This window comes from Lissotriton helveticus, chromosome 10 (assembly GCF_964261635.1).
Source record: "Lissotriton helveticus chromosome 10, aLisHel1.1, whole genome shotgun sequence".
Classification (NCBI taxonomy): Eukaryota; Metazoa; Chordata; class Amphibia; order Caudata; family Salamandridae; genus Lissotriton; species Lissotriton helveticus.
The window spans coordinates 972,132,116-972,155,668 of NC_136071.1; the positions used below are offsets into that span (position 1 = coordinate 972,132,116).

The window sequence follows — 23,553 nt, forward strand, 5'->3', positions numbered from 1 at the left end:
ATTTTTGTATTGACCATTAGAAATCCTCCAGCTGTCTCAGTTGACAATTTATCTACAATTGTTGACAATTTTCTAATTCCGTTTGCATAAAATAATATGCCCACTGCTGGTATCATTGCTCCAAAAACATCACCTATTATTTCAATTACACTTTTTCTTTTACGACGAGTTAAGGGTTTGCCTATTTCATGAATTCCATTTGTACCTCTGTCAACATGGAACATTTTTGGAAATACCAATCCGACATAACATGAACCATACCAGTGGTCGGGTAACCTATTATAAGTTTGTTTCCACATAAGAAATATATACCTGGGAAAACTGGGTCATTTCCACCTTTAAATCCCCATCCCCCTTTGATAATATATGTATCTTCACATTGACTTGCACCCACAAAATAATTGGCATACACAGTATTATCTCTTTGAATACATAATTTCCCTAACATTGGTGTTTCAATACTTATAGCAACATTTACATTGTGTCCATCAATATTATCTTTTGTAAATACCAATTTAGTAGATTTAGTTTGTTTCACTTTTTCTCGTATTTTATACTGTTGCCTCCTTTCTTCAACCATATTCAAGAAAGCTTTTCCTCAGTTCTCATTTTACATGTCAAATTATGTCTAAAAGCATAATCGTGAGTCAATTCTTGGGTTTCCAAAAAATATTCACCAAAAACTTTTGCAGGTTTAATTTTGTTAAGATCTGCCACAATTTTCAATTTTGCAAATACATCATCTGAATCAGAATAATAATATTCTAATTTACCAGATCTATAGAATAGACTTGTTATAACGCTACAGGTCACAACATATGTCAATGGCAAATGGTGGTAAGTCACACCTTCTGACACAGATGCAGGCAGTTTTACACAGACGTAACAATCGCTGGCATCCATTGTCCTCACATATTCAGCCAACAATTTTGAAAAAGTATTCCTAGAGAAGTCACTCACTGAATTATCTTAATGAATTTCAGGCCTATATACATGTAACTTCTCATCTTTTAATTCATTATTTTTATCTTTCAGACCTTCATTGGCTTTCAATTTTTCAATGTCAGGAGCAAAAGGGATAAAAAAAGCAAGAATTAACCATATCAACATTAATATTCCAGCACAACACCATTTTCTAAAAATTGAACGTTTTGATTGTCGTTACATTAGTAGCCATTTTTTTTATACAACAAATAATACAACCCTTTTACCTTCAATTGTCACTTTACAACCTTATTTCACTTACTATGTTTCTTCAAATTCAATTACAAGCTTCACTTGGACATATATATATATATATATATATATATATATATATATATGTCCAAGTGAAGCTTGTAATTGAATATATATATATATATGCACTGAAAAAACCATAGGTTTTACACCAGTTATAGTTAGCTGGAAGTTTTACTCGCAGAAAACCATTGAAATTCCCACGTTATAGTTAGTTGGACTCACTATAACTTGCGCGTGCAATGCACTGCTGATGACGTCACATATTACATCACTCATGACATGGTCAGTGACATCACTCATGACATCACTGATGACACCATCCAGTGAATGTGTGTCTTTCTGAAAAATAAATATGTTTTATATATGTATATGTAAAAGTTGATGGAAGAATAAATGTTTAAATAAGTGTTTAAATGGATGTTTTTTAAAACAAAAAATTGATTGGTTAACTGGCTTATTAAGTGTATCTTAGTAAATACATATATTAGTGAGTAATGTTTAAATATTTAAATATATGTATTAGTGTTTCACTTTGTGTATAAGTGGCTGCATGGGTTGGTGAGTAGCTACATGTGTATGTATATGGGTTATTAGATGTTTTTCTTAGTATCAGTATGAGTGTTTGTATGGTTTGGTGGGGGTATTACTTAGCACATAGATGCATGAATGACTGACTCTCTGTTTGTATGTGTTTTGAAGACAGCATATGTGCATGACTGTATGGGTGGATGAGTGTGTATATGTGTGTGTTACTGAGTGAATGACTGTCTCACTAGCATCTTTATCAGTAACTACATATGTTTTAATCTAATATATGTGAATATTGATGAATATAAGTGAGTATATGTGAGAGTGAGGGATTCTAAGAGTTCTTGTTTAAATTAGTATGTGTTTCTATAAGTGATTGTTTAAGAGAGCAAGTATGTGTAAGTTTCCTTAGAAGTAAAGTGGTAGTGTGTGTATAGCTGTATATGCAAATAAATGGATGTTGAATAGTTAATTTGCATGTGTGAGTATGTGTGTGAATAACTTTTGGATGACTGTCGGTGTGTAACAGGATGTATAGGTTTATCACTACATATGATGAGTCAGTATATGTATGAGTGACTATATTGAACTGTTGGTGAATGAGTGCATGTGTATATAGATGGTGGAATAATTGAATTGGTTGTTGTAAGTGGTATGGCTATCTCCATTTTTTTGTAAATTTTAGTTTCTATTTTTGAATATTTGTTTCAAGGGTTACATTACAGTGAAAGGAGGTCTGTCACTCTGTCACAAGGATGGTGTCATCAGTGATGTCATGAGTGATGTCACTGACCATGTCATGAGTGATGTAATATGTGACGTCATCAGCAGTGCATTGCACGTGCAAGTTATAGTGAGTCCAACTAACTATAACGTGGGAATTTCAATGGTTTTATGCGAGTAAAACTTCCAGCTAACTATAACTGGTGTAAAACCTATGGTTTTTTCAGTGAATTTAATAGGTTTTTTAAATGCTAATTCCTAACTATAACTGGTGTGAAACCTATGGTTTTTTCAGTGAATTTCATAGGTTTTTTAAATGCTAATTCCTAACTATAACTGGTGTGAAACCTATGGTTTTTTCAGTGAATTTCATAGGTTTTTTAAATGCTAATTCCTAACTATAACTGGTGTGAAACCTATGGTTTTTTCAGTGAATTTCAATGGTTTTTTAATAGCAAATCTTTATAGTTATAAAAAATAATAAATTTTAAAACAAATGTTATATTGTATAAATATGTAGAATTTTTTATTTTTTTCACCTCGGGGCGCTCCCGGGGCGCGTACCGGTGAACGCACGGGTAAGCGCAATGTAACGGCGTGCCCCGGGGCGGGTACCGGTGAGCGTCCCGACAGCGCTATTGCCGCGAACAAAAACAACATCGTGACGTATCGCGTAGCTGTCACGTCTTGCGTCATAAGACACGTATCGCGTAGCCGCGAGATGCGTCTTATGACGCACCGCGTAAGCGCACCCGGAAGCGCAAACAATCGCGCAACGTAAGCGCCCCGACGCGCTTACGCTACGCGCCCCAGGGCGCGTAGCGTAAGCGCGTCAAGCCATGTGACTTTAAAATAACACTTTTCATTGGTTCAGAACTTTTTTTTTTCCAAATTGTGAGAAAACCACCCACTTCTCTCACTATTGCTTTGTACTTGGAGAGAGCAAGAGCTGTTCTGTGTACTGTCTTCATCTCCTACTTTCCTGATCTACAGCAATGGCTGCAAGGGAGTCATCCACCAGTGATTCCGACGAATTTTTGGATGAGGACCCTCCTCACCAGAAGAAAAAGAACCATTTCATCTGGAAATTCTATGACATCCCTGAAGGACAAAAAAAAGTCAATGCTGCAAAAGTAACCTGCAAAATATGTGGCAGTACTTTATCCAGAGGCAATCCTCTAAAAAAATATAGCTTCGGAAATGCCAATTTAATCAGGCATGTCAAAAGAAGACACCCACAGAATTTTGCCAGGGAGAGTGTCAGGGAGCTGGCACGGAATTTACCCACAGATGGCGGCAGCACCTCCACTGGTGGAGCAACACCTTCGGGACCACCCCGTGGAAGAATGGTCCCTAACATACAGCCGGTGTTTGCAGGCATCAAATTTCTGTGCACGCAGTGTGACGAACTGCTCTGCTATGGGGAGCAGAGTGTTGAACTCATTGCCATAAAGAAACAGGAACACTGCTGCCCTGCCAGTCCCTAAATTTTCACATTTTGTTGCTCCTGTTGAGCAGTTTTGGAATCCCTGTTTTTGTTTTTCCCCTGAAAAAAATCCCTATAAAATCGTTTTAAAAAGTCTAAAAAAATATAAAATAACAAAAACAAAAAAAAAGTTCTTTTCAGAACTACCTCCAATTTATAAAAAAATGCTTTTTTTTTTTTAAAAAGTCTGTCATTTTTTATCTCCATGGTACGCTCCCCGGTGCGCGTACCGGGCGCTCACCCCGCGAAAATCGATTTAAAAAAAAAAAAAATTTTTTTTACCTGCGGGACCCTTTTATGGTCAGGGGGGGGTGTACCCTGCCCCCTTTTGCTCATTTCCCCCTTTGATTTTTGCCACCTCTTGTGTCTCAATCCTACCGAGACACAAGATGGCGGCCGCTGCGGACTGTTTCGAATGTTTACAGACACCCGAGAACCAATCAGCTTGCCGTGCGCAAGTCGCGTGGCGCGCCGGGAGCGCTCCCCGGTGTGCGTACCGGGGCGCGGTTTTAGATATATAAATTTTTTTGAACCTAAATTACTCAAAATCCTCTGGAGCACATATCTTGAGACATAGCAAAGGCACATCGGGCTACCAGTCCCTACAATTTTGCCAAGTTTGGTGAAAATCCATTCAGCCGTTCGAGCTAAAAGTGCGACAGACCGCCCTATGGAAATTAACATGGGGTAAACACGTTTTGGGACCCCCCTTTTATCTCGGCCCCCGCTTGACGAATGCCCCCCAAACTTTCAGGGAAGGAGCGGAGCGCCGTGAGGCAAAGTTACTGAAAAATTCAGGCTGATTCCTCAACCGGCACCAAAGTTATTCCAAATAGAATGTTGCGATTTCCCTATGGAAATCAATCCTAACTATAACTACCTACTGCCGACCGCCAGTAGGTAATATATATATCCCCTTCTTTACACTGTGAGATTTAGAAGACATTCTTTTCACTTTCCTTATGTTACAGCCTACTCACTTTCTTTTTCAAAACCTTGGTTATACACGCTTTATTGACTGCTGTTTAATTCCCTTATTGGAGGTAATACCAGGTAAGTCCATTCAGGTGATTTGTATTTCTGGTTTGGTCTTCGCACCCTTTTTGGCCTTTGCACAACTGCTATTTTCTTTCCCAACAGTTCCTTTTGACTGGTTATTTCATTCACTTGTTCCTCTTGGACCTTTGCTCTGTTAACCAGTTTAATCTTTAATCCATCAGTTTCTTCAGGCCAATTATCTCATTTTCTTACTCTCTATACTTCAGGTTCAGTAGTATTTCGTTCTACTCTCCAAGTTCATTTTCTTGAACTTCTCCTTAATTCAGTGTCATCATCACTGTCATCAGTTTCTGTCTCAGATCTTTCTATAGTTTCATTTATAATGATTTTCACAGGATCTGATTCTTTTCCAGAATCCGATTTGTCTTTGGTCAGTTCTCCCACTGTGTTAGGAACTTCTCCATAGCTGGTACCTGGAAGCTGATCCTCATTGTGAGTTATTTCCTTTTCACCAGTTTCGAGATTTCTGTTCCTGCTTTCAGAGCTTTCAGACTGTCCTTCAGTATTTTCCAAATTACCAGCTTTCTTTTCACTTAGCTCAGTGTCCTTGCTGGCATTTGTTTCCACCAAATCTCGACTTACAGGTCGATCTTCAATATTTGGTACTTCAACGATTTCATTTTCTCCTTCTGATGCAGAGCTAGTATCTGATATTTTCAGATGTCGACGAACAGGTCGAGCTTCAGTATCTGGATCTTTTTCTGGTTCACCTTCAGTGTCTGTATCAGTGGTGCTGTCACTCTCCTGCAGATTTTCTGGCTCTGGCACACGAATAGTGTGACTAGCATGCACCCATCTTTTGAGTCTAGCACACTTTACTGCAGTGGTACTAACAAGAATTACTTGTCGTGGCTTCTGCCATCGAGGCACCAAACAATTTCTTCTCCTGTGAACTTTTATCCACACCCATTCTCCAGGTATTAGATCATGAGCTGGATGTTTTTCTTTCGTTTGTGACTCAGTTCCCACCTGATGGAACACAGAAGTTACTACGTCAGACAGATTTTAGCAGTAATCCAGTATATCATCATCGTTTATCAACTGGTACATATGCTTGTCTCATTACTCTTCCCATCAAAATCTCATGTGGGCTTAATCCTGTTCTCTTGTCAGGAGTGCTCCTTAGGGTCATCAGAACAAGTGGTAAGGCATCGGGCCATTTCAATCCTGTGGCCAGACACATTTTGGCAATTCTGTTTTTTATGGTTCCATTTACTTGCTCAACTACCCCTGAGGCTTCTGGTCTATAAGCACAGTGCAATTTTTGATGAATGTCCAGTGCTTCACAAATCATTTGCATTAGTTCATTATGGAAGTGACTTCCACGATCTGTTTCAATTGTTCTGGAAAACCATAGCGTGGTATTCTCTCACGTAACAGGAGTTTGGCAACAGTTACTCCATCGTTTCTCCTAGTGGGGAATGCTTCAACCCATCGTGAAAATAAACAAATAATTACGAGCATGTATCTAAGTCTGTTACATGGTGGAAGCTGGATGAAATCCAATTGCATTCTAGTGAATGGACCTCCCTCCCGTCCTATAGTTCCCAGACTTACAACAGTTTTCCTTCTTGGGTTTAGTTGTTGACAAACTAGGCACCTCTGGCCAAGGCTCGCAGCGATCATCCTAAATTTCGGATTGTGCCATGTCTGTTTAAACAGCCTGATCATTGCATCTCTTCCTATATGAGCTTGACCATGATACATTTGGGCCATGTTTGAAATCATGTTATCTGGCATTACTGGTCTTTCATCTTTGTAAACCCAGATTTCCTCCTCTTCTCTTTGTCTACATCCTGCCTTTAACCAATTGTCATTTTCTTCTTCACTAGCTTCTTCCTGCTTTTGTTTTACTTCCTGCCATGTCTCTACTACAGTTGTTAGCATCAAAGGACTCGAAACATGTTCAGTTTGTCTATCCCGATTAATGGATGCTTGATTTTTAGCACAATATTTTGCAATTGAGTCAACATATTTGTTGCCTTTCGTGATATAATCATCTCCCCTCTTTTGAGCAGCACATTTGACTACTGCTAATTTATCTGGTAATTGTATGGCATCAATCAACATTTTCATAAATTCAGCATTTCTGATGGGGGATCCTGCCGAAGTCATATAACCTATCAGTCACTATGGTAATCCTGATTTCTTTTCCCAAGTCACATACTTGAATCAAGGCAATCAACTCAGCAATTTGAGCCGACCAGATTCCTTTCAAACAAGATGCTTCCAAAACATCTGCTACTGTACAAACGGCACAGGCAGCACTCAATACACCCTCCTCTGTTCTCAGGCATGATCCATCCACGAACATCACATAGTCAGATTTAGGTAAAGGTACATCTTTGATATCAGATCTCGGTTTGGTGCAATACTCTAGTACATCCAAACATTTATGATCCACTTCATCTCTTACTTCCACATTCATGGCATCAGGTAATAATGTAGATGGGTTTACATTTACACATCTTGAAATTGTAATCTGTACCTAGAAATGTCTTCTCATATTTTGCCATCCTGTTATTGGTAAGATACTGCGTCTTACTCCTAGTGAGGAGCATCTCCACCGAGTGAGGTACATATACTCTCAACGGAAAACCCATCACTATACCTTCACTTTGTTCAATACTCATGCTTGTAGCAGCTACTGCCTTTAAACATCCCGGCAATGCCCTTGCAACTGGATCCAAAACAGCAGAAAAATATGCAATTGGTTTTCTAAGTTTTCCATGTCTCTGTATTAAGGCTGACAATGCACATCCTTCCCTTTCACTGCAATATAGCTCAAACTCTTTTTCATAATCTGGCATTCCCAGAGCCGGTGCTTCACATAGACTCGTTTTTAACTGCTCAAAAGCTTCCAATTCTGCCTTGTTCAGAGTTATCAGGTCTGGGGAGAGGTGTGGCGCCGCGGCCAGGGCGACTGACGCTGGAATCTGGGGATCACAGTTCGATCCCCGGCTCCGGCGGCAGATTAGCCCAGCACCATGTGACTCTGGGCAATAGCTCGCTTAATCTTCCCGACGGCCCCCAGCGCCTAGAGACCCTTACGGGTGATTGTGCGCTTTACAAATGTGGACTTTACAAATGTGGACTTTTATATCTGCTTTTGTCAATCTTTGTTAAGGTTTTGCTATTAGTGTCGACAATATCCGACCATTCCGAGAAACATTCTCACATGTCTCTGTGTTTTTGGAGGTTTCATTCCCTGTATCATTTTGATCCTTTCTAGAGTAATCTGTCTGATTCGCTTTGCAATCTTGTGTCCCAAATATTGCACTTCCTTTTGACAAAACTGTAATTTTTATGGTGACACTTTATGTCCTTCATCTGCCAAATGATTTAACAAGGTAACAGTATCTGTGACATATGCTTCTTTTGTTTTTGATGCCAATTACAGGTCATCAATATATTGGACTAGAATTGATTCTCCAGGTAGACTTAGATCTTCTAATGACTTCTTTAATAGTTGATTGAAGATTGAGGGACTTTCAGTATACCCCTGAGGAATTTGACACCACGCTAAAATACGATTTTTGAATTGGAATGCAAATATTGGCTGGCTTTCAGGGTGTAATGGAACAGTAAATAAGGCATTACATAAATCAATGACTGTATACCATTCTGCATCGTGTGGAATTTGATATAAAATTACTGCTGGGTTTGGCACAATCGGACAACATGGAACGACTATTTTGTTTACCTTTCTCAGGTCCTGTACTATTCTGAACGTTCCATTTGGCTTTTTCAGTACCATTATCGGCGAATTACAAGGACTGCTTTCTATTTCTCTCAAAATTCCTTGCTCAATCATTTTCTCTATCAATGGTGTTATTCCCTCAGTTATCTCAGCTGTCATTTTGCATTGAGGAATATTCGGTTAACTTACTCCTTCTTTTACAGAAACTTTTACAGCATCTACATCATCAACCCAATATCTTCTCCTGTAAGATTCCAAACATGATCTTTAACTACCTCTTTCAGTTCCTCTGGTATTCTTTCTCGTACAAACACAGGAAACATTTTATTCTTTTCTGCCTCAATTAGTATCATTGCCATTTTATACAGACAATCCTCATCCGGAGTCTGGAGCTCTATGCCATCTGGTGAACAATAAATGGCACAGTTCATTTTACACAGTATGGCCCTTCAAAGGAGATTTACAGGACTACTGTCACACACAACAAATCGATGCATGTCTTCGAAATTTCCAATTTCAATCTCAATCGGTTTTGTTAAAGACGTTTTAATCTGCTGATTTGCTACACCTACTACTTGTATATGTTCACCCAAGAGAGGAAGATTTTGAATTTCCACTGATCTAACAGTAGAACAGGTAGCACCTGTGTCCACTAGGAAAGTTATATCTACACCATTCACTTTTCCATTCACATATGGACCAGACTGATCTACCTCCAGAGTAGCGCCAAGCACGCACTCTTCTCCCTCTCTCAGAGACCGTCAGAAACTATCATCCGACTCGCTTCCGTCCTCTTTCAGCCAATACTGCGAACTCACATGCACTCTATTATTTCTTGTTACCTGGTCTCCTGGGCAGAATCCTGTCTCTGTACTGTATCTCTGTTGGTTTACATTGTGAGGAAGTGGAGGTTGTGGCACCTGACACTGTGGATTAACTATCTGCTGCTGTGGCGATGGTTGCTGAACCAGATTCAATGATGTATCATCCTGATTAACTTTTGGTGGATACTTACACTCTATCTTCCAATGCCCCAACCTGCCGCAATTATGACATGTATATTTCTTTTTCAATTCCTCTATATTTCCCGCTAACCTTGGTATGCTAGAGTTCCCTTTCACTTTATTTTGGTGACCTTCTGTATTTTTAATCTCTAACTGAGCTGCTTGATGTTCGGCAACCTTTACCTGTGCCCACCTTGCTCTCTCTTTGAGTTTTCTCTGTTTAACTTCAATTTCATCGCTACAATATTTTCCATGTCTCAGAACCTCGTCCACTGAACACGACTGCCATCCCATCAAATTATGTTTAATCATGTCCCCTATTTCTGGTCTCAGTCCAAACACAAAACGATATACAAAATTACTCATATCCTTTTCATTTAATTCCTCATATCCACTGTACAGTTTAAATGCCAATAGCAGTCTTTCATAGAATGCATGAACTGACTCTTTAGCCTCTTGTATTGTGCTGTCCATTTTTACCCAATCCGTCTCTTTTGGTGGAATTTTATTTTTCAAAAACACGATTGCTTGATCGTATTTCCGCATCACTTCAGGTCCAGGAGCACCTGTCACTTTATCTCGTGGATATTCTTCTTTTGGCCAATCCACTGTAATCTTACATTCTGACCATAAATCTGCCGGTACTACAATGTCAAACAACCCATCTAAATCTTCCCATAAGAATTTTGAAACTTTCACAAATCGATCTACTTGTCTATACCACTCCACTAGTTTCTCTCTCAATCTGGAGAAATCATTTGTGAATGATAAAATATCTTGTCTGCTCCAAGGTACATGTACATATCCTCCTCCCGGTATCTCTCTCATAGGAAATTCTTTTACCACTTCTTCCTTTTCTCTTACTGAGAATGCTAATGTGGATTTATCACTGCTTTTCTCTCTTTTCTTTGACCAAATCATTTTCCATTTATCCATGTCACCCCATTTTCTCAATAGCACAATTAATTCTTTTATCTGAGTAACCCTTCCTGCCATATTCATGTTTTCTATATCTTTGTCAGTAAAATCCACTCTATACTGTTTCTGCAAATTTTGTATTTTGTAAAATCCACATCCATTTCATTTGCTAAACTTTCGAACCTTTCATGCATACTTTTTGTTTTCCATGTAATACTTTTACACATAAATGTGCTCTCATCATCCTGGTAATTTCTCAATCTATCTGTTCCTATTGTTCCAAATATTAGTTCTTCCATATCAACTTTTAGTCTGGCTACATCTAGTAATTTTGACTCAGTCTCTTTTCATTTTAAGGTCTTTATCCAGTCACTTAATTCTTGCTCAGTTGGTCCTACTGGAGTTTGTGTTAAATCGATTTTCTCTACGCTTTTCTCTGGAGTTACAGAATCTGATTCTGCTCCTGATGGGATTTTATACAGAAGACTCTGATTAAAAGTCAAATCTGGCGGTGTCATTTGGTTAGTGCATTTAATTCCTGACAAATCTGGATAAACTTTTTCTTTTACTTTTTGTAAACTCTGATTCAAAGGTATAGTTAAAGATGGCTCTTTTATTTTCTGTTTTTCAAACAATGAAATTACTGGACCTATTGTTACTGGGACAGTTACAGCTTCTATATTTTTAGTAAGCTCCTGTATCTTTTCACCTAATTCATTTGTTGTACGTATATATTCAGCAGTACTTTGCTGTGCTTCAACTTGTTGGTCTACCCTATTTCCCATACTCTCCATTTCATTACCCTGTTTGGGTGTTCTCGTATATCTTGTTCCAGTTGATAGAACATTTGGTTCATATCTCATTTCTACTCTCTCTGGGAGATCTCTAAAATTTGAGAATCGTTTTGGAGTTTCTGATAATCTGTCCTCTAACTGTGGTGCACTTGGAGTTGTACCCATAGAGTTTGCTTGGTAGGGCGGTGGTCTCCTATTTAGAACTTCTTCCAATACTGTATCCTCAGATCCACAATTCTCATAACTCCTTTTTCCCGTTTCTATATTCTCTTTTCTGTACATTTTCGCCCTCTCTCCTCATCTACCAACTTAACCGGATACATTCCATCACACATGTTTGCATCTCTCCATCTTCGCATTCTTGTCTCATGTGTTTCTCTCCAAAATCTACGACCTCTATTCTTTGGTCCTAAATAATCTCCAAACCTTTCTTGCTCATGATCATGCATTTCATCTTCCCACTCAGCCAAGGCTTCAAACTGTGTTGGTCTAGGTCTCGGTTAAAGCTTCATCATTTTGTCTCTCAGATTTCTTAATATCGCGAGACTAACAGAACCTTCTTCAGGAAAAGCTAACACACCATCATTTTTAGTGTACCTCGCCCAATTCTCTAACCATATACATGTATGGTAGCCATATTTTGTCATCATATATGATGCTGGCATTCACGGCGGAGGAATTACTTTTCCCTCTCTAGTTTCAATTGTTTTGTCCTGTATAAAAACATTTTTCAATTTTTGGAACCATGAATGTTTCTCTTTCTCCATTCCATAATAGAATTCCATTTTTGTTATTTTTCTCCTGGTTTCCAAAAGTCCGCGTACTCTTCCGTAAACTGCTTCGTAACACCAGCCTATTGCAGCGCGGTTCACACTACGCACCAATTAGAACAAGATACGTTTCATTAGTGCTTAACCAATTACTTCGCTGCTTTACTGATGCACCAATCAGCCCTTACTCTGTCTTGGTCACACGGACCATCCCCAGCGTGACACTTTCGACGTCAGCCCTGCTCCGGCTTCTGCAGCTTCGACTGACCCCTCCTTTGCAAAATTTATCGGCAAACTGTATTTACACTTCTATACAATAAAACCAGTTAGTAACTACATAAAACAACTCCATTGGTCTGTTTCGCTAAACTCAAAAGGATAGTTCTTCAATCATACAAGAATTCTGTATTTCCCGTAGACAGCGCTTACCTCTTCTCTACCACAGAATTTTTACTTTAGGCGATAAAGTAGCACTTCCCTCTACCTTACCCTTCTCTCAAGCTTAGGTTAAACTTTATTACTCTCTCTGGGTAGAGTTTAAAGCAGGATTTTTAATAATCCCTCTGCTCAGACCCAAGATTTCACAGGTTTCCCTCGCTATACATTCACCAATTTTCGCACATCAAAGTCCCTAACCTTGTAACATACGACGATGTCACCACTTTGAAGCAGACTATGCGATGTGCGACTTCACTTGCCATCCTTACTCTGCCTGCAGACAGAGTGACCAGCTTCCCACACTATCCGTAAGCCTCTTTTAGACTACATATAACGTAATTCAAACTCAACAAATGTTAGTCCAAAATTTTTGCACATCACAATTCTATATATTCTACTCTAAACATCATATATCCTAGTCAACCTATAGCAACCAATGTTCTGCTACCAAGTATTACTGGCGCAACGCGGCTCCAAATATTCTTCATAAACCACCACCTGTAAACCCACGGAACTACTTACAAGTTCTTTCAACTGGGCCCGTCCTTTCAACCTAACATTCATTCACACATTTATTCTGTTCCGAGGATTCAGTATTGGTTCAAAAGGGAGTTGCGGTGCTATAGTGGAGTGCCTGAACTAAACTTAATACATTATTTACAACTGCATTTTTTATTTCTAAATACCATGGTTTTCACTAAAGTAAGGGAATAATATCACCCCACTATTCATAATTAATTTGGATTCTAGTAAAAGTTGACTGAAGGAGTATCATTCAAGCTTAATTCTTCATTTATTTAATTTTTATTCTCGAAATTTCAATTCACCTAGCATGATCTTTACGTTTAAAGACTAGAAAAATAATTCAGTTTTGCAATAAAATCTTGAAAGAAAAGGTTGAATTTTCAATAACATTTATTTATTAGCAATGACAGCAAAAGGAAATAAGACTGTGAAATATTACCCAAATGAAGAAACGAAGACATCAGTACAGAATGTAATAATCCCAAACGGAAACCTCTCTGTCTCTCTCTCTCTCTCTCTCTCTCTCTCTCTCTCTCTCTCTCTCTCTCTCTCTCTCTCTCTCTCTCTCTCTCTCTCTCTCTCTCTCTCTCTCTCTCTCTCTGGACTTCGCACCCATTCAAAAGTTAAAGTCGAGAAAATTAGGTCCCTGTGCCTCAAGGAAAAATTGCGCAGACCGACAGCATCTCAGGGTGCAAAGATCAAATCGAAAAGCAGGCTTTTTTCAATGTCCCAAACGTCCTTTTTTTTAATACCCTTTTTCACTAACTTATCTATCTAAATTCGTAACTGTTAAGTTCCGAAATGTTTGTTATTGGTCAATTTGGAGTCGGATGAGCATCATCTCATCATTCTTTATTCAAATTTCTGCACAGTCATCATCACGTTGCTGCTACTGGGGTGTCATTGTCTAAAATTTTGACTTCCTTCGAAGTATCCTTTAAATTGATATTAGTCTCTTTATTCCCATGGGTAGAATATTTGCTTCGCTGTCATCTTGACTTAGGCCTCATAAAATGGCCACGCTGTCCTTGACCCACACTGTTCAGTCACAGGCAGCTTGCATCTCCGATTCTGGCGCCTGCGCACTTCTGTCGCCATCTCGGAATTTCAATCAGACTCCATTTTTTTTCTTTCTCATGTGCTCGCTTAGGCCTCAATTTAGGAACTATCACGAAAACAAACACAAATAGATGTAAGTTTATGAAATGAAGCCCTTTCTGTTTACCTCCCCCTTCTAATGATAACCCAGTTAGTATTCCCCTAGCTTTAACCGATATTTATGCGTAATTTGACTTACCAGTCTTCATGATTTATGCCACAAATAAACAGACATAAGCAGATTCATGCATTTTCTTTTTAGATTATAATATATGCGTACATTTTATGACACAATATTCGACAAATTAGTAAATTATTGGTTCTGCAAAAACATGCAAATTAGTATCCCACGTGTATTTGGGTATGCAATTTACTCTAGGTTGGTTAATTTTAAAAAACTACACGTTTAGTACTTGTCACTGTTATGGAGAGTTAACTTTACAAGGGGTATACAGAAATTTTGTTTACCACCTTGCTCCATCAGAACTTATGCCTTCATCCTGGTTTCAGTGATAAATGGTTTCCAGTGCTCCAGATGCTGAATAGTCAAGGCTGCAGGTCCTGTCTAGGTTGTTAAAAAGACTATCTTGGAGATTTAGCCCATTTGAGAAATTTCCATAACTGCTTTTAACAGCGAGAGTCTGGAGGATTAGCTCAAACCTTAAGGCACTTCACATGGGCGAGGGACTTAACATGGGCGAGGTACTTAACATGGGCGAGGCTTTTGTGGATAAGGCAAAGTAGGAAAAAAGAAAATAGCACGTTAATGTGTTTGTAAAGCTGAGCAAATGCTAGTGTAATGGACGCTCTGAATGTACCAAACTAATTGGCATCTATGCATAGAAAAGTTTTTTTTTTAATGGTAATGGCTTAGTTACTTTATTTTTATTTACTCAGGGAATACCGACCTCTGGAGTAACACAGCCTGCATCATATCACAACACAGAAAGCTCTTCGAGTGGTGAGATACAGTTTTTTCCCTAACATTTTTTTCCTTTGCGATTTATATGTTTAAATGAAATGATTTCTGATTATTTGAACGCTTTTCCTGCCCTGTTAGATGCTGGGTCTGACTGGAGTTTAAGAGGAGAAACTGAAGCTACTTCCGAATTGCTTCCAGATAAGATAAAGGTAAACCTTGAAGACTATTCTTGCACTTTAGAACGCTTTACAAAACCTTGGCATCTCCTTTACATTTTTTTATCTGAACTAGGTGCTTTTTCTAGTTTCAGATTTACTCTGAAATGAGCACCTTCCATGCTTTCACGTTACAGGGATTGAGCTTGGGCAGAGATCTGTTTATGCACACATGCAGCTATTTACCGCCAGTTTGTTTAACACCAAGTCATTCTGGACAGTTCTACAAGCCCAGGCCCATGAATCGCGGCTATCGCTTTTACCCTGGTATTTTCGCTATTCAGTGTGTCTCAAATCAGATCTTGACAGATTTGGGTGTCTAGAGTTATGTATTTTATTATTTACTGTTTTACAGCAGTAATACCGTTTCTCTGTCACATCTGTCAGGATGACATGCCAGGGGAGGGTTATGCATGGAGATTGAGGCGAAAGACACCAAAACGTTCCAAATGCTAGGTTTTCGTAGAGTTCTCCAGGTTGGTTCAAGGCTGTATAAGTGTTGCATGTGTGTACCTTTATCCACTCCCGAAGCCTCAAACTCTGCTACAAGTCCTTGTTGAAGCGGGAGGGAGTTGCTGAGGTGTGAACATTGACTGGGCAGAGTTATCCTGCCAGCTTGTCTTTTACTGAGCTGCACATGCAGCCAGTAGCTTGTGTGGCAAAGGGGGACCTTAACCCCTATGGGACTTTGGTGACGGAATGTGGACTACGCCCCGCACAGTTCATTAAGTATGCACAACTGCGTCATGCATGGAGAGCTGAGGCGGCGCTGTCCTCTCCCTTGCCGGAATACGCCCCGCTGGAGGGTCGCCTGCTGCAAGAACAGATACCCAATAAACTAGTGTCCCTGACTTATAAGACCCTGAAAAATAATGCACCAGATAGATTGGGGATGTTGAGGGCCACCTGGGAACATGACTTGGGCGAGATGGACACAGTTATGTTATGTTAAAAATAATGTATTAAGCGCACTGCCACCCATTGGTTTCCTGGCTCTGATAAAAGACAGAGGCGGAGCCTGAGGTCATGGAATATGCTGGGGTTAGTGATATGCTTGTCTAAAGAGCCATGTCTTTAATGCTTTCCTAAATAACATGGGATCTGGACTGGGAAGCAGCCCTGATGCACCACAGAGAAGTTGCGATTAAGTCCCGGCTACGACTTATTCAATATAAGATACTACACAGGGTTTATTATGATAGGGTTTGGCTACACCATATGGGTCGAGCCAGTGACTCTGGTTTTCTTCGGTGTGGCCACCCACAGGGGGATTTCTATCATATCATTTGGGACTGCCCCGCGATTCACGCCTATTGGATTCAGGTATTGGGAGAGTTGAGTGAGGTGTTAGAGACAAAGCTAATGGTGGAACCAAAGTTTGTTTTACTAGGGATAACTAACGATGTAGACCTGAGCCGCCCACACTTGATTTTTGCAATCCTGGCCTTGGTGGTGGCGAAAAGGGATATGGCGAGGGCATGGGGGACTCCCTCACCTCCTCAATTGGGGGAATGGAGAAGGGGGCTGGACTTGTATATGACGGCGGAAAGGGTCAACTATAAAGCAAGAGACTGTTCCCGGACATTTCGCAGAGTTTGGGGAAAATGGCGACGGTACCATGGTCTGGATGGGGGCCTGGGACTGGACTGACACACTGAGTGACCTACTAAGCGGGGCTATGTTCCAGGATGGCGGGGGGCGGATTACGGGCCCCGGGCCCGAAGTGAGTTGTTGGACACTGAAAGAGCACTATGGAAAGATGTCTTGCAGGCGGAGGCGGGATCTTGTGGTGCTGTTAATTTTAATGTTGTCAATATGGATGGGGGGAGCCCGGGTATGTGGGTATTCACTTGTGACTTGCCAGCTGTCTTTCTGTTGGTTGAAAATACAAATAAAAATATTTTTTTTAAAGAAAAAAGAGTGAGTTAAAGAGGCGGTGAGAGTATGGTGGTGGAAGAAAGAGGCAAGAGATGGCAACAAGACTACACAGACTTTCGTTAGGCACTCTGACCTACAGCATCGCCAGCTGCAGGCTTCTGACCAAAACTTTGGGCACCTGCACTTATTCTTTTAAAAGCTAAGTCCTGATGTACAGGGCACCAGGATAGGCCGTTGTAGGCGTAAGTGGTGTGCTCAATTTATTGATCATCTGCTGCATTGCGCAGGTCGTGCTGCCAGTGCGCTGCATTTTTTAAACGGACCTTTATTGTATTTTGGTTGCTTTATTTGGATTCTCCCCTGATTTTAACTCACCGTCCTGTGTGGGCTCCTGTCCCCTTACTGCATATAATTACTGGAACACGCACCGCCATTTGGCGGGTCCGGGTCCTGTGGGTGGATTTCGGTGGGCGCCATCTTTGATTGGGTGAGTGGTGCTTTTCGTGGGCGCCATTTTGGAGCGTCCTGACGCTCGAGCAGCCCTTTGAGTCGCCTATTTAAGGCGGACTTGTGTGCCTCACTTATTGATCATCTGCTGCATTGCGCAGGTCGTGCTGCCAGTGCGCTGCATTTTTTAAACCGACCTTTATTGTATTTTGGTTGCTTTATTTGGATTCTCCCCTGATTTTAACTCACCGTCCTGTGTGGGCTCCTGTCCCCTTACTGCATATAATTACTGGAACACGCACCGCCATTTGGCGGGTCCGGGTCCTGTGGGTGGATTTCGGTGGGCGCCATCTTTGATTGGGTGAGTGGTGCTTTTCGCGGGCGCCATTTTGGAGCGTCCTGACGCTCGAGCAGCCCTTTGAGTCGCCTATTTAAGGCGGACTTGTGTGCCTCACTTATTGATCATCTGCTGCATTGCGCAGGTCGTGCTGCCAGTGCGCTGCATTTTTTAAACGGACCTTTATTGTATTTTGGTTGCTTTATTTGGATTCTCCCCTGATTTTAACTCACCGTCCTGTGTGGGCTCCTGTCCCCTTACTGCATATAATTACTGGAACACGCACCGCCATTTGGCGGGTCCGGGTCCTGTGGGTGGATTTCGGTGGGCGCCATCTTTGATTGGGTGAGTGGTGCTTTTCGCGGGCGCCATTTTGGAGTGTCCTGACGCTCGAGCAGCCCTTTGAGTCGCCTATTTAAAGTCGTCCTTTCCCGCGCAGCGGGACCGCGCAGAGGGGCGCCGTCGCTTAGCCGGAGTCGTGCCAGAGTCCTGCCCGTCTGCGCTCGTCCGCGTCGAGGGTGCGGGCGCGGGCTAGGGACTCTGGCCTCCTGGCACTGTACCATCATGTGTCACATTGCTACGCTCAGGTACGATCGTGCTGATATCCTCTCTATAAGAGATAATCCTACCGGGTGTAATCTTGTCCCATTACCTCCTCTTTCGGGGCCTTATGATTGTGCTTGTGGCTGTTTCTCTCTGGCCTCACCCATTGGGGTGCGCCCAGTTGTAGGGACTGCCCGCGGCACTCATATAGATTGTACTGAGCGAATACTTAATATATGGAGCTTGAATGTAAGATCTCTGGTCAAGCCTTATCAATCTTTTCGGGACATGATTGATACGGACTCCCCTGATATCATCTTTTTGACCGAAACCTGGTTACAGGACGCTGACACTGCCATTATAAACCTGGCCTTCCCTTCTACCTATACGGTGTTTACATTGAATCGTACAACTAGGGGAGGTGGTATAGCCATGGCGATTAAATCCTGCTTTTCGGCTGAGTGGAAGGCTCAGAATCTCCCTATGTGTGAAAGCGCCTCTTTTAAGGTAAAGGTAAGCCATCAATTTACCTTTAGCGGCATGCTTATCTATCGTCCGCCTGGGAACGACACTGCCTTTAAGGCCGCCCTTGTAGATGTGGTTAGTTCGCTGGTCTCTAGTTGTGCTAACTTTAACATAGTCGGAGACTTAAACATACATCTTGACCTGACGTCATCTCTGCCTATCAGTTCCCTGCTAGCGGACCTCGAAGCGATGCAATTTAACCAACTAGTCACCTCCCCCACCCATACAGGAGGACATATACTTGACCCCTTTTTCACCACTCTAGTCCGGGCTAGAACATCTGACCCGATGGTGGTGGGTTGGACGGACCATATGTTGGTTAAAGTGTCATGTCCCTTAGATAACCCACAACTGAAACCTGTGGATAAACAGATCCTTAAGCGCAATTGGCGTAAGCTCAAGTTGGAGGAGTTTGTCAGGATATTGGAGACACAGCCCCTAGGCAAACTGCAGAATGTGGAACAGGGATATGAACAGTTTTGCAACTGGATTCTTACTGCCCTCGACTCTCTTATACCCCTGCGTTGGTCTAAATGTCACGCCAAAACCCGCAGCCCTTGGTATGATGAGACTCTCGCCGAGCTTAAGAGAACTTGCCGGCAAGCTGAGAGAGCCTGGAGGAAATCCTTTGACCCCACGTTAAAATCGCTGTATTTTGCCCAGCTCAAGAGCTACCACAGAGCCATCTGTCAAACCCGGGCTGCTTATTATGCTACGGAGTTCTCCAACAGCCCCAACCCTTCAAAACTAATTTTTAAGGTACTTAAGGACCTGATGGGGAAACGGGCTACCTCGCTAGAGATCTGCACGGACTCACACTGCGAGAGCTTGGCATCTTTTTTCGTGGAGAAGGTGCAGGCAATCTACCGAGGATTTTCACTATCCGTCCCCGGGGATGCTCCTTGTGCTGTGAAGGTCTCGGTCTCTGAAACTCTGTCCTCCTTGCTGGCTATGTCCAATGAGGTATTTGACACTCTGAGCCTCAAAATTGAATCTGGCTCTCCCTTAGACCCGCTAAAGCCGGAGTTTGTCATTCTTCTCCCGCCCCTGTGTCGTGAGCCCATCCTGGAGTTGATCAATCTCTCCCTCACTGAGGGCGTGGTTCCTCCCTCCTGGAAGCAAGCAGTGGTCAGCCCTATTTTGAAGAAACCCAATCTAGACCCCTTGCTCCCGGAAAATTACCGGCCCATCTCCCTCCTGCCTTGGACCGCTAAGGTCACTGAGGCACACGTGAATTCCATCTTGTCTGCCCATCTCTCTCGTAACAACATTCTTGACGAGAGTCAAAATGGGTTTCGTTCTCAACACAGCACTGAAACTGCCTTGCTCTTTATGACCGAGCATCTGCGGTCAGTGCTGGATGCGGGGCAGACTGCGGCGCTCCTACTGTTAGATCTGAGCGCCGCATTCGACACGGTGTCTCATGACATTTTGATGCGGCGCTTGGAGGAAGTGGGTATTGGTGGGAAGGCTCTTCAGTGGTTCCGCTCTTTCCTCTCGGACCGTTTTTTTAAAGTAGCCATTCCACCTGGCCAGTCATCTTTCCATTCTCTGGGTCTGGGTGTTCCTCAGGGCTCTGCCTTAAGCCCTACGCTGTTCAACCTGTATGTGAAGCCGCTGGCCGCTGTCGTCAGGCAATGTGGCCTTACCATGACATCGTACGCCGACGACACGCAGCTGGCGGTGACACTCAGCGGGGACCCTGAGGCGAATGCGCCCAGATTCCGGGCAGGACTTATAGCTGTGGCTAATTGGATGCGTAGCAATTGCCTACAGCTTAATGCTAAAAAAAACGAGGTCCTGATATTAGGGAAGCAGGCGGAACTGTGGGGGGATCAGTGGTGGCCTCCCGAATTGGGGGTCTCCCCTATTCCAGCGGCCGAAGTTAGAAATCTGGGGGTTTGGCTGGATTCCCATCTTTCTTTTACCAGTCATACGAAGAAGACAGCAGCTACCTGTTTTGGTATTCTGCGAGGACTGAGACCTGTCCTTAAATTCTTCGACCCCCCCACGCGGCAACTGGTGGTTCAGGCCTCTATCCTTTCTCGGCTGGACTACGGGAGTGCTCTGTTGCTTGGAGTGAATCAGGCTGAGGCCACTAGGCTTCAGATGGTGCAGAATGCTGCTGCACGGGCCATTGTAGGCCTTCCGAGACGATGTTCTGTCTCCCCTGTCCTGACCTCCCTTCATTGGCTTCCGGTCAGACAGAGAATTACATTTAAGGCTCTCTGTCTGACATTTAAGATTCTGAAGCTTTCCTCTCCCCCTGCCCTCGCTGGCCTCATCTCTCCGTATGTTCCCACGCGGTCTCTCAGGTCTGAATCTCACCATCTGGCGATTAAGCCTAGGTTCAGACTGAGTAGGATGGGTGGACGCTCTTTTCGCATCTTGGCGGCTGATCTATGGAACTCCCTCCCTGTGCACATTCGTGCCTTGGATAGCCTAACTCTTTTCAGACGCGCCATTAAGACTCACCTTTTCGCTTCTGTTTATTGATTTTTCTTCTTTTCAGCTTTGACCTGTTGTGTTGTGGTATCTGATCAGGCGCCAGGACGCCCCTTCGCTGGGGCAGCTGTGCGCCGAATAAAAGTTATTAACATAACATAACATAACATTTAGGAAGTTTTTGAAACTGCCAGTTTTTGAGGCATCATGTTGTATGGTATTTATAAAGGATTAGTCCGTTTGCACAAGACCACCTTTTTCTTTCATCTTGTTCATTAATATTTTGTGCTTGAGACTGCTTGGTTAGCTTGCTGAATTACACTAGTATTAAGAGGTATTCAACAGTTCTGAAATCATCCTCGGGACAAAGCCACACATGTATTCAGATCTGCCCGTGTTTACTGAGAACTGCCAGTAAAACCTAGATTTTAAGATGATCTATTTGGAAACCGATTTCCCTTATTAGGAATTGTAATGAAGATGTGGGCCTAACATTACGTACATGAGTCTTTAAGGTCACTCAGCCGTCAGCAAGCATCACAATAAGCTATGACGTCATTAATGACCTCACAAAGAAGCGAAGGAGATAGAAGGCCAAGCTGCCTAGCGATTCTTTCAGCTGTGACTGGGGGTTCATGCGACTTCTCTTCAGAACCTGCTTCAGTGACACAGCGGCAAATGCTGACGGCTGGAAAATGGACACCCCCTTCGTCAGGCAGAAGGGCACTCCTTCAGACACCAGTGGTAGCTCCATGTAGAGACAGACTAGTGCAAAGAAAGGTGAATGGGGGGAGGGAGTGCATGTTGGGGAAATCTTTATTTGCATGTATGGTGCCGCAGCAGGTATGAGAGTACGCAACCTTTCAAAAAAGTTGAGCAGCCTCACCTCAATTAAATCACACTAGAAGTTGTCGAGGGCAGATTCTGAAGATACCAGTTTGCTGACCTCATGATGTTATGCTAACTGCCTCTATCTATAGGGGTTTAAGAACCGTGGCTCTGTAGGCCTAAAACAAGGAACGCCTTGCCATGGTGGGAGTGACAGGCCTTTTGAGGGCACTATTAAGGGTTGTGACCTAAGGCCCACAGTTGTGCTTTTATATCCTGTCACACTGTCTACGGAGCAGAGCACACCATGTTCAAGAAAAGCAGGGAAACATTAGAGCTCAGGAGGATCTTCCAGCTCATCATGTAAAAGGTCGCGCCCTCTGGAGGTAAGACCCATGAAGCACCTTGTATCACCTTAGCACCAAAAGCCCTTCTTAAAGAGAGTAAACGAAGAAGCATTAAAAGGCACAACTCATAGCTTAGACACGCTCCGTCAAAGCGGCCCTAATCACTTTCTGTTCTTTTTCTTGGCTTTGATAGCTTTTTATTTCTGGCCTCCTAATAAATTGCGATCCTCGTTGTTGTATAAATTTCAGCTAGACTGTTGCATCACTATTAGATCTAAACTTTGGTATAATAGCTCTTCGTTTCAAGTATAAATGTCTTATGGTTGTAGTTTTCCGTGTGGTGATAGATTTCCTTACCTTTCGGTTCAGTAGAAATCCTGATGGGTATTTCGCTCTGTTTTGTTCGCAGTGGTTTGGGATTACACACTGGTGCACGCACCTTGAAGGAAACTGTTAGTGAACAAGCACTGAAGCATTCGGCTGTGAAAACGTAAATGCTTTCAAACAAGCGCTTCTAATGCGTTCAAAATGGCACTTCTATACCCTGTATAGCTTTAAATAAAACGAAATAAGTATTAGGGAATGTGTTAAATCAAATTGTGAAAAAATGTGTTACTACTTGAACAACGATTGTTCACTGGGAGTTCGATATAAGGGTTAGTACACCAAGGACTGGGTGTAATTGTTCAGATTGTCAGCAAAGTGTATATTTACGAGCCCCCCAGCGCAATGGAAGCTGGTTTGGGTCATAGTGTTTTTGATGCAATATTTAAGTTTGTGTTTG

General features: G+C 42.1%; 1 protein-coding gene across 2 annotated transcripts in view; it reads left to right on the forward strand.

The window, feature by feature from the left end:
* Positions 1 to 23,553, forward strand: part of AKAP9 (A-kinase anchoring protein 9) — a 647,464-nt gene that overhangs the window by 458,098 nt on the left and 165,813 nt on the right. For both annotated transcript variants that reach the window (XM_078663639.1, XM_078663638.1), the window contains 2 exons: positions 15,180 to 15,243; positions 15,343 to 15,413. In XM_078663639.1, coding sequence (XP_078519765.1) covers positions 15,180 to 15,243; positions 15,343 to 15,413 — 135 coding nt within the window. The remainder of the gene's footprint in view (positions 1 to 15,179; positions 15,244 to 15,342; positions 15,414 to 23,553) is intronic.